Source organism: Vigna unguiculata, chromosome 5, assembly GCF_004118075.2.
Source record: "Vigna unguiculata cultivar IT97K-499-35 chromosome 5, ASM411807v1, whole genome shotgun sequence".
NCBI classification, from domain to species: domain Eukaryota; kingdom Viridiplantae; phylum Streptophyta; class Magnoliopsida; order Fabales; family Fabaceae; genus Vigna; species Vigna unguiculata.
This window is the reverse complement of record NC_040283.1, coordinates 1,760,692-1,778,611: the sequence shown is the minus strand read 5'-3', so window position 1 is coordinate 1,778,611 and position 17,920 is coordinate 1,760,692. Positions and strand designations below refer to the sequence as shown.

Sequence of the window (17,920 nt, the reverse complement as noted above, 5' to 3'; positions counted from 1 at the left end):
TTTGCAAAAAGAATTAAAAATATAATATATAATATTTTATTTACGTGTAATTTTATGACTTTAAATGAATTCCAAATCATCAAATCTTTAAAGGATTGCGTGAAGTAGTGTTCTGTGCCCAATTTTTAAATAGGAAAAAATTAATTTTGTTTGTCTAAATTTCTTAAAATGCAAGAACAAAGTGATTTTATTTTGTTTGAATAGCTAAAACGACATCGTTTCCATGGTCATATAAATATACAAGCCAATAGCCCCTCGTAGTCGCATTGCAAGTGTCGCGGAACCCAAATTCCTTCCGCCTTTGTCTTCAACTGCGTGAAGGAGAGGTACTGTTTCTGAATTTTTTTTCTTTCTTGTTGGTTTCTATGAGCTGTGAGCTGTTGTTTATTTCTTGTGGTTCTTCCATACAACTTTTGTTCTTAGAATGATAGAATATGTAATGGATTCGATTGCAGATTCGTTGTTTGTGAGGGACAGTAATGGAGTACGGTTCAGTCTCTGACCCGAGTAAGTCCACGTTTTCTATCATAGATGAAGATCATACCTTGGCAAACACTGTCAGATTCACCTTAAATCAAGAGTAAGTCAAAGTGTTATGCCGATTCATGTCTCTAGGGTTCTTCTGTGTCTGATACACTAAGGAAACGAGAGAAGGGAAGAGCTATAAATTTCTTTTTCTCTGTGATAGACTAGTCAAACAGAGTCTTTGAGCCATTTAGGTTTAAGATTGATAGTGCTTCTAATGGGCCTAAGTAGTGTGGCCCACTATCAGTGTCTAGGGTAAGAAATTAAATTGTGTTAGAAACGAATTATATATAGAAGAATAGAACAGTAAACACAAATAATAGTATCACCCGTCAAAATTTAGAACACAAGGAATAAGAATACTTATAATAACTAACTAACATGAAAAATAAATATAATAGATAAAAAGAGTTTAAAATGATCTCAATTGAAGTGTGTAATAATGCCACAACGCAGCGAATTGTAAGGAATTGAATAAAAAAACAAAAATGCAAAAGCTTTTGGCCGACAGAGTAAGAATTTAGTCAAATAGCATTTGTAAAACATAGGGAAGGGAGGTAATAAGTTTTTATCTTGAATAAAAAATGACTAAATAAAAATATTTTTACTTTAAATTATAATTGTAAAAATATTTGTTTGTTAGCGAGGTGTAACGTTGCAACTAGATGAGGATAAGATATTCATCCCAAACACTGAATTCTACACAGAACAAGGAATGAGAGACTGAATTTTGAAATGTCTGCCTAAATTCTCTTGAGAGCATCACACACTGAAGCCATAAACGGTTGCTTATCCATAGTAAATTTTGGGTCTGAAAAGTAGTCATGCACCTGAGTTTAAGTCGAAAAGTTCCTATTGATATTGATTTAGTGTCTTCATGCGGGCATGACTGATTAATCCATTTACATTTCTGTTAAATGTAGTTTGAAGGATTTTCACTTTAAGACCTCACATATAAAGTATTGTCTGTTTTATTTACCTGGCTTTTCCATAGATCTCTTTTTATGCCCAAGTTTCTCTCTTTTCTTCCTCGTCATTATCAGTGCAATATATGCTGATGAGGCAATGTGATTGTATTATGTTGTCTTGCAGCCCAAGAGTGGCATTTTGTGGGTACAGCATTCCTCATCCGTCAGAGAATCGTGTTAATATCAGAGTCCAGACAACAGGTAAGTAACAATGACTGATTTTCAAATTTGTTTCTGCAGCTATTACTTTTTATTTTGCATTAAAATCACCAGAGTTCTGTGTACTTAGTTACCATTTCATATTTTGTTAGACAACGTTGTATATTCTGCCGAGGTGCCATTTGTTGCTTTTGATAGATACGAAGTTGTGAAAGGGAGACGAACTTTTTTAAGCCAATTATTATCACCACAAAAATTGTGATACTAAAATCTGTCTCGTTGCATTATATTCTCTCTTGAACGTAAAAGGTTTTTCTTTTCAAATTTGAAATATGAACACATTACAAGGTTTAGGCACTGCATCCATAAAAAAAAAAAAAAAACTAAACAGAATACAAATTATACAAATTACTTTTCATTCCAATAGTAGATCATCCACAAATACGTTTTTCATGATGAGTATTTTCGCCCATAGGTGTATCTGTTTAGCATTTCTTGTATTTTTGTGTTGTAAAACTTGTCTCTTATAATTTATATATATAATTCAATATCACCGCATTGGTATCTTACTGTTGAATGTGTCTTTGTATAGGAGATCCAGCATCCGAGGTATTAAAAGATGCATGTCAAGATCTGATGCTTATGTGCCGCCATGTTAGGAGCACTTTTGATAAGGCAGTCAATGATTTTAAAAAGCAGCAAGGCTAGGATAAAATGGACACGCCGAGTTGTATACTGGCTATGGTTTCAATTTGTTTTATGTTGATTTTACTTTGCGTCATTGTTCTCCATAGTTGGGTATGTAATTGTTGGTAGTGAACTTATCTGCCAATCTTTTATTTTGCCCATGTAACAGATACACTAAAATATGATGAGCAGGAAAAGGTATGTGCCAAAATAGTATTCGTAATCAGTTTTGGAATATACTTCAGAAAGCAAACTTCATTCCTGAAACTAGCTTGTTTGCTTTTCCTTTTTTTTGGAAAACTTGAGTTCATATCCACGTCAAGGGAAAAGCTATATAGGATGTGGGAACCAATCAGACACTGAAATGGCAGCCTTAGTTTTGAAAATTTTACTTCAGATATGCTTAGTTTCATAACCTCGTATACACAAAGGTAAAGCAGTGAATTTAAGAATAGAACATGCTCATAATTATGCGAATAGAATCAAATGCCTAAAACTTTCTTCATTATCATTCATTCATACTACTCAAAGGTAGGAAACATCATAATTTAGCAAAAGAAAGGGTTTAGATCTAACATGATCACTGCTATTGTATATTTGTACATTCAAAGAGGTAGCAAATGATTGTTATGAGATATAAGAACTCTGTGGATAACCATAGAGAAATGGGGTTGATAGTGTATTCCAATCATCAACAATACACATTACTCTACCATCAGCAGTTTCTTACACAGTGATTTGTATCTCTGGAAGTTGTTAAACGGTGGACATTTTGTTTTGTACGAACGTTGTGGATGAGTATTTTTAGTCAAATAAAGTTATATTTAATTAATTTGTTTAGTTGTATCATAATGATAACGATTTTCCATTTTAACCTTTTTTGTGAACTATTTTCCTGTTACAGAGTTTGCAAACATAAATCATAGTCAACCCCTAATTTGCTCAACTTAGTAAGAAATTGGAGTTTTTGTTTTTGATTTGGTCGTGTTTCCGTTATTTTCTGCATGCCAAAGCTTATTCTGATTCTAACAACCATATTCACGTCACACTCTCCAATCATAATGCCAATCTCATCACCCAAACAACCCTTCCTCGTAATCATCACAATCACTATCTTCTTCTTACAGAGCCCAGGTCCAGTCCCAATCATCGCTCGAGATGCCCACGTCATCAATTTCCGATCATCGAATCTCTACCCGGAATCCCTCGCATGGGATCCCATCATGCAGCACTTCCTCCTCGGGTCCCTCCGACAACGGGTCATAACCGCCGTCTCGGACTCCGGCATTGTCGAAACCTACATCTCCGACACGGACCTTCCCGAAGATGTCTCCATCCTCGGCCTTGCCGTCGATACCCCGCGCAACCGCCTCCTCGCCGTCGTGCACTCGTACCCTCCCCTCCCTCCGTTCAACGCCCTCGCCGCCTACGACCTCCAGTCCCGCCGCCGCCTCTTCCTCAGTCCCCTCCCCTCCGAAGGCCTCGACGCCGCCAACGATGTCGCTGTCGATTACAGTGGCAACGCCTTTGTCACCAACTCCGGTGGAAACTTCATCTGGAAGGTCACCGCCGACGGTTCCGCCTCGATCTTCTCCAGATCGCCGAAGTACTTGGAGGAGACAAACAATCCGGCGGACGACGACGGCTCACGTCATGATTACCTAGGGTTGAACGGAATCGCTTACGTGAACAAGGGTTACCTCTTAGTGGTGCAATCGAGCACCGGGAAGGTTTTCAAGGTGGACGCGGAAGACGGGACGGCGAGGAAGGTGTTGGTAAAAGAGGAGCTGGTGGGCGCTGAAGACATCGCGGTGAGGAGTGACGGGGTGGCGGCAGTGGTGGCACCGATGAAGAAGCTGTGGTTGTTGAAGAGCATGGATAGTTGGTCGGAGGGAGCGGTGTTCGACAAGGTGGAGGTGAATGTGCGGCGGTTTCCGACGTCGGTGGTGGTGGGACATAAAGACAGGGTGTATGTGTTGTACGGACACGTGGATGAAGGGAAGATGGGGGATTCGGGAAGAGAGAGTTTTGGGATTGCTGAGTTGCGATCCAAGGGTGAAGACGAGAGTGTTTGGATCTTCGTGCTTATTGGTTTGGGCTGCGTTTATTTTTTCTTTTGGAAGTACCAAATGGCTCGCCTTGTCAGGAAGATGACCAAGGTCAATTGACTCTCACCTCTTCTTAATTGCCTCATTGCACTTTTCAAATTTCATTTTTCCAAACACTTTCTTATGTCTGTTCTTCAATTCAACCCCACGTTTTGTGTATAACAAAATTGTTGTTATTGTTTTTTCTCCACAGATAAAATCAAATGTAAATCTAACAAGATTTGAAAGTACACATGATCACCCAATACCAAATCCCTTTATTTTTTTTCAATTCTCTATCTCTGAAAACTTCATTAATGTCGTTACATTTCTTTTTCCATGAGAACAGCATTATTGTTAAGTCAATATTCCGCTTGCATGGTAAATATGCACTTTACGATTGATTTTACAATTGATAATTAACATGCACTGTACCATCTTAGGAAATTGCCATTGTCTATTTCCTTGTGAGCCTTGTACGGCTTTACATATTAACAGGTACAAAAAACTGAATTTCTCTGGTTACTTCAAATCTACGAAATCCCTTTTTCTATCACCACTACATTCGTCTCCTTAGAATCTACTTGTTTAACTTCGATAAAATAACCCCAAAGTAGTTTTTTCAAGAAGCACATGGGTTGAATTTAACTTCGTTAAAATAACCCCAAAGAGTTTTTTTACAAGAAATCCATAAAAAAATAGCCCAGGCTACCTTGAGATACATTCTGAATTGTTTCATAATAAAATCCAACTAGACCGATTTGAAGTTCTTATTCATATGGGAGAGTTGGCATGAAAATCCAAAAACGAACAATAATAACAGCGGATGACTTTTGAAGCAATAATGACGAAAATAAAATTATATTATCTTTATAAAAATTAACACAATGAAACATGATGAAAACTCAAAATTACTTGATGCTCAGATAGAATACCCAAAAACCATGCACCTTACATCAGAAGTCTACAACTGAATCAGATACTCTTTCAGCAATGTCTTAATGAACTAACAACAGAAAATAAAAGCATGCAACTCCAATACTACTTTATTGTTCCCCAGGGAGTGTCTTGATGATATCAGAATCACCTGAATAAACCATAACAAAACAGTATTAGAAAAAGAAAACATCAAGATCAGTTTCTAATATATGATTAAAATAAGAAAGATGGCATCCCATACCAGGATCAATAATGCTGAGACAGCACACTCTGTAATATTTGCCGCATGCAGTTCCCAAATCAACATTGTCTATAAAACAAAAATATTTTTTGTTAATGAGAAAGATCCACACCGAATCCTGAAAAGCGTCACAAGACATTTTCTACCAAATACCATAACATGGAACTGCTAAAAACTCATCGAATGCATCAACAAATAAAACAAGAACTACTACAAAACAAAATTGAATGCATATTATTGAAGAGAATTAATAGTTAGATGGTTAAAATCCTATCCTACTACAATGAAACCACTATTTTGGTTATAATGCAATATAAAACCAAATGGAATGCATATTATTGAAGAAAATTAAGAGTTAGATGGCTAAAAACCTACTATAATGAAACCACTGCTCAGTTTATAATGCAAGAATATCCATGGCTCGTACTCAATGTTTATTCCTCTATAACATAGAAATTACAACAGACATTTAGAATGCTGCCAAATGCTAACTTGAACTCTGAAGAAAATAATAGATGAAAAATAGCACACAAATACATAATAAAAATCACATTCAATAGTCAGTTGACCATAAAAACAATACCATAAATTAAATACAATAAGATTCTAAACCCATTGAAATAAAAATAGTTCTGGAAGAATAGATTACCTAAACTAACATAAAACAGAAACTTGTAATTTTCCACCTATCACTGAATCATGCCAACACAAAGGGGATATTAGATTGAGAACTTACTCCCATTGTAGTGATGGACTCCAACCTTTGCTAACATAGCATAGTATTCTATCTCTGACTTCCTCAAAGGAGGGCAGTTGTTGGCAATGATAATCAGTTTTCCTGAAACGAATTCAACAACATTTAGTTATCGTTTAATAAACGTACCACCAAAACATCAACAAAAAGACATAATCAACACTACGTAAAACAAAACACCAAATTAACAGAGAAGAGACCATCGAATCTGTCAAATAATTAAATTAACAGACAAGATTTTTAAAACAGAAGCACACAGCCACCTATTTTGAAATAAGATCATAAAACTTAATTGACACTTCCATTAACACTGAGGTTACACGTAATGGTATGAAAAAATAAATAAAGAAATTGCCAAAAACGAAAACTTAGAATGACAAAAGTGTGCAAAAGGGACACCTTTGGAGCTCCTGAGCGACTTGAGAACGGTCTTGTAACCAAGGGTGTACTTGCCACTCTTCATCACAAGAGCGAGCCTGTTGTTGATGCTCTCATGGGTCTTCTTCTGCATTTTGCGAATTGGAAACAACATAACATAGTTCCATTAAAATCGACTTGGAATTGAAAACTAAGAACAGATCAAGAACGTTAATTGCAGAGAAGGAAAGAGAGCTCACGGTCTTCTTGGCGGCAACCATTGTTGCAGTATGGAGAAAGGAAGCAGAATCCCTAAACGGAGGAAACGGCGACTGAGAAGCTGCGAGGTCTGGTAACTAGGGTTTGATATAGTGTACTTATTCATCCTCCATTGGATTGGGCCTTTTGTTAATTAGGAATAATGGGCCTCACCAATTTGTCGTCAACGAGGCCCATATATTATTGGATCTGTTTTGATAGAAGTTTTTCATACTCCTTTCACTAATAATAACATTACTATGAACAAAATTGGAATATTTTAAGTTGTCACCAATTTAGCATTAAAAAAATATTTCTGTTTTTTTTAAATTATAATTTATAAATATTGATGCTCTTTGATTTTTTTTTATTTATTATAAATAGCCTGCACTTTGATTGTTATTTATTTTTTTCGAGTAAAAAGCAACTTGGAAAAGTGTAAACATGGCTGTGAAAAGTTGAAAAGATATGAAGGATGAAAATGAAATAAAAAATTACAGATTAGATGAATTTTCAAATATAATGTTTTGAGACTACCTAAACAAGTTAAACTTTGATACTCTTTAAGATATCACGAAGTTAAGTATATAACCCTCACATGTGAAAAAATGGACGAAAAAAATCTTTAAAATTATTATGTAATTAAAATATGTAATATGATTTAAAAAAAATCTGTATGACTTTTCAAATAATTGTGTGACTTAAATTAATTTATAATATATTTTTATGAGATTATATAAATCAAATTTAGAGGTTTCATTTCAATATCAAAATCGATTCTCACATAATACGTCCCCAAAAATCATATCATTGACGAGTAGAAAGCAAAGTATTGATAAAAAACATTATATTCTCCTTATACATGAATAAATAAAAAAATAGGACATAAAAAGTAGAAAAATTGCTGAATTTCAGTTTTGCTGAGTTAAGTTTTTACAAGGCTATGGAAGTGGGGTGTGAGAAGAGAAAAAAGGAGGTGGCAACATCAATAGAATAAGTGCCGAAATGGAAAAACTCAAGGCCCATATATCTTGGCCATTTTAGATCCTTTGTGCTGTGCAAGAAACGGCGGCAGAAAGGTGCGGAAGAAGAAGAAATGGAGAACGTGGAATTCGAGGCTTCGGAGATTGAATACGTTAGCTATGGCGGCGAGCATCACCTTCCTCTGATAATGAACCTGGTGGATCAAGAGCTCAGCGAACCTTACTCCATCTTCACGTACCGTTACTTCGTCTATCTATGGCCTCAGCTTTCTTTCCTGGTTTCTCAACTTCTCATTTTTTTTTTCAATTTTCGTTAATTCAATTGCTGTAAAACTTGTGGGTTTTCCTTATGTTGATTTGCTTTCTGCATGTGCTTGGTTTTAGGCGTTCCACAAGGGTAAATGCGTGGGCACGGTGGTATGTAAGATGGGGGAACACCGCAACACTTTCAGAGGCTACATTGCCATGCTGGTTGTCATCAAACCTTATAGAGGAAGAGGCATTGGTAGTTCTTATTCTATGTTGTCTTTTTTTTTCTTTAATTTATCTGTGAAAGAAGTGAAAAATATTAAATTTTGACGTGATTTTTCTTATTTCTTTTAATGGAAAATTCATAATATGAAGATACTAGGACCTTGGCCACGTTTAGTCGAAAATAGGTACTAAGAATAATTTTTTTATGATTTCTTCCAAAAAGCACTTCTCAATCTAGGATAACGAATTTATGAGTTTAATACACGTGTCCAATTTGTTCAGTGGTTGATTTTTTTGTGTTAATTTCCTGTTTTGTGATGTTATTATTGGATATTGTTATAATGTTAAGTGTTTTTGTGATGTTATTATTGGATATTGTTATAGTGTTAAGTGTTGTGATGTTACTAAATGCTAATGTTTGGGTTTTTCGTTTTTGCTTAATTTTTCTGCAGCTACAGAGCTTGTTACTAGGTCTATCAAGGTGATGATGGAATCAGGTTGTGAAGAGGTATATGTGTGTATTAATGTTACCATGTGTAAACAATAGAAGTACACTGGATGATTTGGGAATGACGGTTATGCGTTTATTATACACTTCATGTGCATTTGTATGATGATTGCATCTCAGTTAATGTTTTGGTGTTCTGGTCCAAAAATGATTATCATGTAGATGGGATGAAAATGGTGAACTCCCAAATATGATTCACACTTATTTTATTCCTTTACCTGGGAAGCAGAGAATTAGTTTTTTCCTTTCATTGTTTATCACACTTTTATTCATTTTATTTTAATTTTTTTACCTTTAATCTTATGAATATAGAAACTAAATTCTGGATAGAATTCAGCTTAAAGGAATGAAAATACAGCCTCAAAATGCTATAGGATCGTGCACTCTCCTCCGCAGGCCAAAGTCACCTTTACTACCCAATGTACTCATACCCTCTCATGTCCTGGCCTATTCCCTAAATGAGTTCTCTCATTATTTTTCATATTATTCACCATTTTTTTCCTCTCAGTCTCCTTTGTCATCTGTCCCTGTCTTCTGTTAAACACTTCACTTTTCCAATCAAATTCTTCACTACTTATCTTCCTTCAAATTTCATCCTGGCCCCCTTTTCTCGTCTTCTCATAAACACCGAAAGGTCCATTTTTCCATTTCTTCATTTCCTTCCGTATGTGCATTCCAATGGTTCATCATCTTACAGCCAGCCTATGGTTTCATGTCTTTTATCAGTAAGTTTCACTATGATATATTATTACAAATAGAGAAAATGTAGAAAAAATTGTTAGGAAATTGAAATTGGAACCAAGATTTTTAGGGTGAGTTATTGTATAATTTGGCTGACTTTGTTGTTGTTTTACTAGAAAAAAGAAAATCAATGTATCATTAGCGTTGTAATATTAGTGCAGGACATGCCAATAAATTGGTTGCATATAAAAATATCAAAATCTTTTATCATATTGCAGTTTATTCATGCAGGCATGCACCTCTTTAAATACTAGTATAATGCTCAAATACAACACTAAAACTGTGTGCTGATTTAATATGTTTGAGTATTTAGTCAGAGAGAAAGATTGAGTACCAAATATTCAACTTTACTTTCTCCTATATACAAATGGAAAGATGTTTGTTTAACCTTCAGTTTCTAAAGTTGAATAGCAATGAGAACACGTCCATGTTATGGATATGTCCCTGCATTTCTTGATTCTCCATTTTCTATAATTAAACTAGGATTGTGATAATACACGTGCATCTTTTCGGTTTTCCTCTAAAACATCAGTTCTGTTTTTGTCTCTTTCATTTTGTTTGTTAAAAGCACCCTTTGGAATGATATATTTTTTTCCCCTCATTCTTCTATTAGCCTTGTGCTTAAATTTTTTCATGTTTTTCCTTGTTGTATGCTGACAGCTTGTTAAGAGATAAATTCATTTTGAAGAAACTAATCCTACTGCCATTATAGATTTTGATTCTTATCATGTAGTGGAAAAACAGTATAGCCAGAGTTATATTGAATATCATACATCTGTATTCGTAGTAGCTTAAGCCTAAGTTGTATAGAATTTGACCTTAGGGCCAAACTTAATGGTTAAACTCACATTCTTTGTTATTATATGTATAGGTTACATTGGAAGCGGAAGTGACAAATAAAGGAGCACTGGCACTGTATGGTCGCCTTGGCTTTATCAGAGCTAAACGGCTCTTTCACTATTATTTGAATGGTGTTGATGCTTTCCGTTTGAAACTTTTATTTCCCCGCTCAGAGTTGCACCCATCTCTTCCTTTGATGGCAGATAAATATGAGAGCCACATGCAAAGTGACCAAGGTGATACACCATTTAAATAATTATTTTGTTCTGTATTTGAGGAAACAGTTTGGGAATATATTTGTAAAATTAACCATGCATATAAATTCTAGTATAATTTTTTTTGTTGTTGTATAACTCCTTCATTTGAAATGACTATATAGGAAAAACATCATGTACTTTGATATATTAATGTTCAGGTTTTTTTCTTTTGGGATGAAAAGCACAATGACTTCTATCGATATGAAAGGTCATGTTCAAGTTTTGAATGGAACTTGTTCAACACATATTGGGAGAATAAACATAGGCTTTGTACCCTGTATATCAGAGAGGAATTATTTCCTTTCTCTTTAGTTTTTAAAATGTCTGTCTTGTCACGACTTCTTTAGAAATCGGAAAAGTGATTAATAGGAATTTTAAAACTTTTTGCGAATAAATGTTTATTATGTAAGTATTTGTATAATGGGGCACCATGCATTTTTGTTTCAGCAAACTCTCATGGTTAAAAACCACCATCAGTAATCACTACCACCTAAAATATCATAACACTAAAAAACTAGATTGCTCTTCATCATGACACATTTTTGTATCAGAGTTCATGATTCATGTATGCACACAACAATCTACATCAGATAATCCCACTCGGCCATTAATGAGACTCGAGTACCTTAGATTTTTGGTTCAGAATTTATTCCTTTTTAGACAAGTTATGAGTGATTCCGTGGTGCTATGCGATTTCCAAAACTAAAAAATGATGGAATGGGAAAAGATAAGAAAATGGTAACTGGTCTAGTAATGAGGATAAGTGTGTATTTTATATTAATGGTGCTACTAAAACAGTCCTTAGTAATATCAAATTACATCATCTAATATTTATTAATTCCAATCAATTACATGACAAACTGCAATGAGTTATAATTATTTTTTCATATTATCCTTAATATTAAATACTAGGTCCCAAACAATATTATATGTAGTAATTGATTCTATTGATATTATCTTTAACACATTTAAAATCAGAATATTAATGTCATTTGTGTAGGAACAATCGAGGTTGCAAACACAAACTTGTTCTATAAGAGTATCGAAACTATTGTTTTTCTTAATCATTGACTTGGGTATTGAAACTTTTGTTTTTTAATCGAAGAGATTTGTTTTTATATATTCAATAATTTTATAATTTTATATCATTTAAGAGTCGAGATTAAAAATAATTTAAATTTATTTTTTTCTTTCAACTTTTTGAATATCAAAACAAATAATATTTTAAATGTGTCGATTAATTTTAACAAGAGAAATAAAAATAAGGTTTCAAATGCAAATCCTCATTTTCCTTAAACATCAACTAATGGATTTCTTTTGATATGCTAAATAATTTTGCATCATTTAAGAGTCTTTCAAAATAATATAATAATATATTAAATGTGTCAATTAACTCTATCAATATCATATTAACACATTTAAAATAAAAAAAAACACACACACACACACACACACACATATATATATATATATATATATATATATATATATATATATATTATACACTCTATTATCGAAAATAAATAATTATACTTTATAAGTTTATGAAAAAGAGAGTAGATTTTAAGGGTTAAGTTATCTAATCAGAATTTTGAACAAAATAAATAAATAATTTATAATATTGTAGTATTATTCTATAATCATAATTTTATATTAATAACTCGCATCTTGTTAAATATGATTAGAGAACATTATATAATGTTTTCTTAGTAAAAATGTATTCAAGTTTTATAAATAAAAAATCTAATTAAAAATATTTTATATAGCATAAAGCAGTAAAATTACCAAGAAAAATTAGTTATCTAGGTCAACATTCAATACACTATATTATAATATAGTAGAAAAACATTTTCAACTAATAATAAATGAAGATTAAAGTAATCAATTTTAGCACACATGGGGATATAAAACATTTATAGATTTTGATGATAATGAATTATTGTTGGAGAGAATAATAAAGTGGTAATTAGGGATGTCCGGGCGAGTACAGTATGGGTAATAGCTCCTTTGTAGCCTATTTGTTGAATAAATATATGTCTTATATCCATATCTATGCAAGTATCCATTATGTAAGTATCAACATATTTTTTTTAATATGGATGGATATTCACGGTACCCGCGGTTATTTACAAAAGAAAATTTTAATATTTAACAATATATTTCAACCATAAATTGAAATAAAAATACAATGCTTAACATTTATAAGTTTCAAACAAAGTAGAAATAATCTATTTAAATATTGTTGAATGACAGTTTGCAAAAAAATAGAAAATTTTTAAAACCAATTGATAAAATTTAAGATTAATGTGTTAATGTTTTAGTCGTATTTTTTTAATTTTTTATTTAAATTGTAATATAACAGATATGAGTATCTATAAGTACGAATACTATAATATATATATATATATATATATATATATATATATATATATATATATATATATATATATATATATATATATATATATATATATATATATATATATATATATATATATACCCACCTATTAAGATGTGGATTTAAAAAATACTCATACCCGTTATTTACAGTTATCTATTTACGATATTCATTTTATACTCGTTACATAATGGCATATACATATTTTTCTTACTTATGGTGATAATAATTGGTAGGTGACACGTCAGACATCCAAATACTTAAAGTAAAGCAATAATCATCGAACTTTCTATAGGAAGCATGGCTCATGGGACATCATTTGTTTTCCCCAAATTTAATCTATTTCAATTTCCTCTTCTGTACTTCTCATCGCATGCAGAATGAACAGGTCAAAAAGCTTCTTCAATCAAAATCATTCATTTCACTTTTTTTTCCCTTTCTCTTTTCTTTAACTTCGCCAAACATCGCCACTTCCGTCTAACCCAAACTTCATAATATACTATTGCTATTTGCAGACTTATGTTCAACGCCAACCCAAACTTTTTACACTTTTTCTTTCTCTTTCATTTTTTTATATTACAGATCTTTCATTATAAAAAATAAGGTTAATTTACGGAAAGATGAATAACTGTATTATATATATAAATAAATAACACTATAACAACTCCTATTAACACGGCTATTGAAATTCTATAAAGACGACTTCAAAATCGTCATTGTTAACGTCGTCGTTAAAAGTAACTTATAATAACGATGGTTTAAATTACCGTCGTCAATGTTATAGTATTTCAGGACGCTTCAAAAGTTGTCGTTGAAATTGTTTTTTTTTTCAAACTAGAATTATATCTCTTTGATAATAATGACGACGATTTTGGTATTATCCTGTCAATAAAGATATGTTGACATGTTTTACAAATGTAATGACTAAAAATAAAACAAATTTACCTCTAAACAATCTTCACCTTATTAAAAATTCTTAAATTTGTATCTTACACCATGCATGTAATTACTTACTAATAAGTACTTTCTTAGTCACACTTCACTTCAGAAGTTCAAAGATTTTAGGCTAAGAATATATGTGGTTGAAGAAAGGAAGAAAATGGGACAAATTGAAGAAGAATTTTGACATTAAGCCACGACCCTTTTTCTTCTTAGATTTTTTTTTCTCTTGACGGTTGCTAATGTTTTGTCTTTGGTTGGGAGATACTTGAGTCATTGAATTTGATAGGAATGATTGCTTAAACGAGTCGTTTATCTTAACAAAAATATGAGTATCTATCAATCGATAAATATAAAGCTAAATTTCAATACATAAAAAAGTGTTCACCTAACGTCTTCCTGATTGGTGAATAATCGGAGAAAAATCTGAAAAAAATAAGTAAAATATGATCTGTTTAAATAATTATTTTTGTCTCACTTTGATCGATTAAAGCAAATCACTAAAAACTTTCCAAAAAAAAAAAAGTGATCAACACGGAACAGATAGCATTATCCATAATTGAATTTGAAATTAAATGTGGGATCCATGTCTTGTGCAAGTGCAAGCTCAAAGAAAGATACTCAATCCTTCACTCTTTTCTGCAGCAACACTAACAAAGGTAAATATTCTACTAGTGAAGCTTTATAATCGCTTTTGTCGAGATTCTGAAGCCATGTTTGGATCAAAGCTCATGCAAATTTAAATTTCCAACTACAAATTTTGATGTCCAAAGCGATGGTTATACATCTCAAAAATCTTGATATTTCGAAAAATTGTGGACAACTAATCTCGATGGATAAAGATAATGATATTTTGACTCACTTTTAATTCATCACTTCGATCATCTTAATATCTTAACGATGTAATGATCTAAAGATGATTGAAATGATAAGTTAAAAATAGATTAAAAAAAGTGAATCAAAATATCATTATAATATTGCAACTGCAATGTTGCAATGTTGTGAATAGAAATTAATCAAGACTTTCAAAAGCATGCTACTGGCCTGAATGACCATGTCCCTGTTCATCAAATTGTTGTTGGTGGTTGTAGAAGTAGGATGCTTGAGAAGAGGTTGAAGAAAAAGTGGTGGAGAATTGAGAGCTGAAAGGATCTTGTTGTTGCTGCTGCTGATGTTGCTGATGTTGTTGTTGATTGTTGAAAAGATGGGATGTGTAGTAAGGAAACTGTGCATCATCGCTTGAAAGAATCTGAGCGTATTGAAGCAGGTTTGGGAAAAGTTGGTGGCCATGTTGATCGTGTGTGGAAAATGAGGGTGGAGCAGCAACATCATGAGCAGAAGAAACAGCGTTGGAAGTTGCATGGGAGGGAAAAGTGTTTGTGTTTGATGAAGATTCATGGTTTTGGTGCATAAAAGAAACATTGTGATGAACTCTTTCGGGGAAATTAAGCTTTGCTTTTGTGCCTTTGAACTTGAGTGCTGCTCTGTCATATGCAAGTGCTGCATCTTCTGCGGTTTCGAAGGTTCCTAACCACACTCTTGCTGCTTTTTTTGGGTCACGGATTTCTGCTGCCCATTTCCCCCATGGTCTCTGTCTCACTCCTCTGTAGTGTGCCTTCTTTGTCACTCCTTCATTACCAACACACACAAATTAATCACAGATTCAATGTTTCAAAGACTAGAATTCAAATGTGAATCTAAGTCCTATATTGAATAAAAATTAGAAAATTAAACATTATTCAAGAACAAAGACTCATAAATTTATTGTCTTAAAATTTTTACATAGAGATAATGTTGTATATGTTGAATTCATCTTTTATTGATATTGTATCTTCTCATAACTTGGTTAAATTTATCTAAAATGAATAGAAGTTTATAAAGTTTATTTATTAAGAAAAAAAGTAGGTTAAAGAAGGTTGGAATATATTTATTTTATTTAAAAGATATTTTCTCTTTCAGGAAAAAAAATGATAACAAGCAAACTAATCAACATCTTGAGAATTATAAGGAGAAGATATATTAAGACATTTTGTTGTATAAAATAAATTTAAGTTCTTATATCATGGTAAGAAGAAGCTCAGACTTAACCTAACCTAACCTATTAAGAATAAGTTAGTGGTGAGAAGATATAGACTTTAGGTTAAAACCCTATAAAGAGGCATTGTAGACCAAAAAAGGGAGTTTCAAATTTATTTAGTTGCTATTTATTTCTACAAGGCTGAATCTGGAAACAGAACGTGCAAATTATAAATGTGGTGGAACCATTTCGAAACACAATGTCTTATAATAATGTAATTGATTATAAAAGAATGAAAGTGCTTCTGTCTTAACTTAAAAAAAAAAAAAGAGACCATATCAAATGGTTAATGCAAATACCGATGTAACAATGTTAAGGTAGGTAAGGTAGGTGTAGATTTTATGTTCCCCACTGCATAAAACTTGTCAAACTCTGCAGATATTCAATATTAAAGTATTTGTAATTTGATATCATAATTTAAAACGAAATTCAAATTAAAAATTATTGTTATAAAGTTTTAAAAAGTTCTAAGAATTATGCATGCAATATATATGTGTGACGTATGAATGTTGGGAACAGAAGTATGATATGTATTTTATTCTGTTACGTGAAGAAGTTCGTATGTTTAGTTCTTTGTTGATGTGTGGTTTTGGGCATTGGTCAAAGATGAGATAAGAAGAAAGAAGAAAAACCACGACAACTTGATAGAAGACACACGCATGCATTGAATTCCTGTGTTTACTAAGTTGTCCACATGCCACTTATGCTAACATTGTCATTCCCAGTTTCCATTTTTCTCATTGTGTGCTGTTTTAGTTTTATTTATTTATTTATTTAAATGAGGTTTTCAATATTTCCATCAAAATAAATAAAACTGACATTCTTTCATGAAAAACTAACCTGTTTTTTTCAAAATACACGAGAGATCAGATCACAGATCGTTGTATAAAGTTATACTTATTTGAATTTAACAACAATAGATCAGAATACACCAAAACAAATGGATTCTACTTTTACTTTGGTTTTTTGACTGAAAACAGATTCATTCTGCATATGCACCATTTCCATTCATCGGAATTTAAAGACACAGAAAAATGATGAATTGAAAGAAGATAAGAAAGGTAGCAAACCTTTATCTGAAGAAGGTTGAGGTTGAGGTTGAGGTTGAGGTTGATCTTTGGTGTCGAAGTTTGAGAAAGGAAAAGAGGTTGATTGTGACATAGGAGGGTTCCGATTTGAAGTTCCCATAACTTGAGAAAGAGCTGAAACCATTGCAGACATGTCAGTTTCTGAAGACCAAGTCGCATAAGCATCGAATTCTTGTACTGTGTCCTCTTTCTCTTCCTCCTTTGATGTTTCTGAAGATAGTGGTAGTTTTCCATGCCTCCTTGGATCCACTTTTAGGTTGCTTCTCTATGCTCTTTTATGTTCTTAGATGTGATCTTCTTCTGCTCATGTCAATGCTGCTATATAATAACCCTCTTATACTTAAATATATATTTCTTTTTTTCCATAGTTAATCATTCACTCTCATTTCAATTTTTATCTAAAGTGTTTTCTAACACACGTTATGTTATTATAATATTAATGCTAACATCTAGCGTTTATCTCTAGACCAAAAACTATACTATACTTTCTAATTAAGGTATAATTTTTTTATTTAACTTTTAATTTAGATGCAACTCTTTAATTTAATATAAATCTAAACACTACAATTTGATTGTGATTTAGTTCATTTGATCTCAGTTATATAACAATTGATGTTACCTATAATAATTAAAAAAATAT

General features: G+C 32.5%; 5 protein-coding genes across 5 annotated transcripts; 3 read left to right on the top strand and 2 right to left on the bottom strand.

Annotated features, from left to right (window-relative positions):
- The first annotated feature begins 235 nt into the window (after positions 1 to 235).
- LOC114184304 (DNA-directed RNA polymerases I and III subunit RPAC2) lies at positions 236 to 2,606 on the top strand. Its single transcript, XM_028071599.1, has 4 exons — positions 236 to 326; positions 456 to 580; positions 1,618 to 1,694; positions 2,245 to 2,606. The coding sequence occupies exons 2-4, from the start codon at positions 480 to 482 to the stop codon at positions 2,358 to 2,360; spliced, it is 294 nt and encodes a 97-aa protein (XP_027927400.1). The 5' UTR covers positions 236 to 326; positions 456 to 479; the 3' UTR covers positions 2,361 to 2,606.
- A 158-nt stretch (positions 2,607 to 2,764) lies between these two features.
- LOC114184301 lies at positions 2,765 to 4,725 on the top strand. Its single transcript, XM_028071596.1, has one exon. It carries the CDS (start codon positions 3,344 to 3,346, stop codon positions 4,505 to 4,507), a length of 1,164 nt encoding a protein of 387 aa, XP_027927397.1. The 5' UTR covers positions 2,765 to 3,343; the 3' UTR covers positions 4,508 to 4,725.
- Positions 4,726 to 5,270: 545 nt separating this feature from the next.
- Positions 5,271 to 7,102, bottom strand: LOC114184303 (60S ribosomal protein L30). Its single transcript, XM_028071598.1, has 5 exons — positions 6,978 to 7,102; positions 6,760 to 6,865; positions 6,343 to 6,444; positions 5,607 to 5,675; positions 5,271 to 5,513 (listed from the first exon to the last, which is right to left on the bottom strand). The coding sequence occupies exons 1-5, from the start codon at positions 6,996 to 6,998 to the stop codon at positions 5,473 to 5,475; spliced, it is 339 nt and encodes a 112-aa protein (XP_027927399.1). The 5' UTR covers positions 6,999 to 7,102; the 3' UTR covers positions 5,271 to 5,472.
- A 916-nt stretch (positions 7,103 to 8,018) lies between these two features.
- LOC114184302 (N-alpha-acetyltransferase MAK3) lies at positions 8,019 to 10,921 on the top strand. The gene is made up of 4 exons (XM_028071597.1): positions 8,019 to 8,236; positions 8,343 to 8,463; positions 8,885 to 8,940; positions 10,553 to 10,921. Exons 1-4 carry the CDS (start codon positions 8,072 to 8,074, stop codon positions 10,775 to 10,777), a joined length of 567 nt encoding a protein of 188 aa, XP_027927398.1. The 5' UTR covers positions 8,019 to 8,071; the 3' UTR covers positions 10,778 to 10,921.
- A 3,738-nt stretch (positions 10,922 to 14,659) lies between these two features.
- On the bottom strand, positions 14,660 to 17,603 carry LOC114185501 (ethylene-responsive transcription factor ERF113). The gene is made up of 2 exons (XM_028073254.1): positions 17,263 to 17,603; positions 14,660 to 15,744 (listed from the first exon to the last, which is right to left on the bottom strand). Exons 1-2 carry the CDS (start codon positions 17,411 to 17,413, stop codon positions 15,152 to 15,154), a joined length of 744 nt encoding a protein of 247 aa, XP_027929055.1. The 5' UTR covers positions 17,414 to 17,603; the 3' UTR covers positions 14,660 to 15,151.
- Between the last annotated feature and the right edge of the window lie 317 nt (positions 17,604 to 17,920).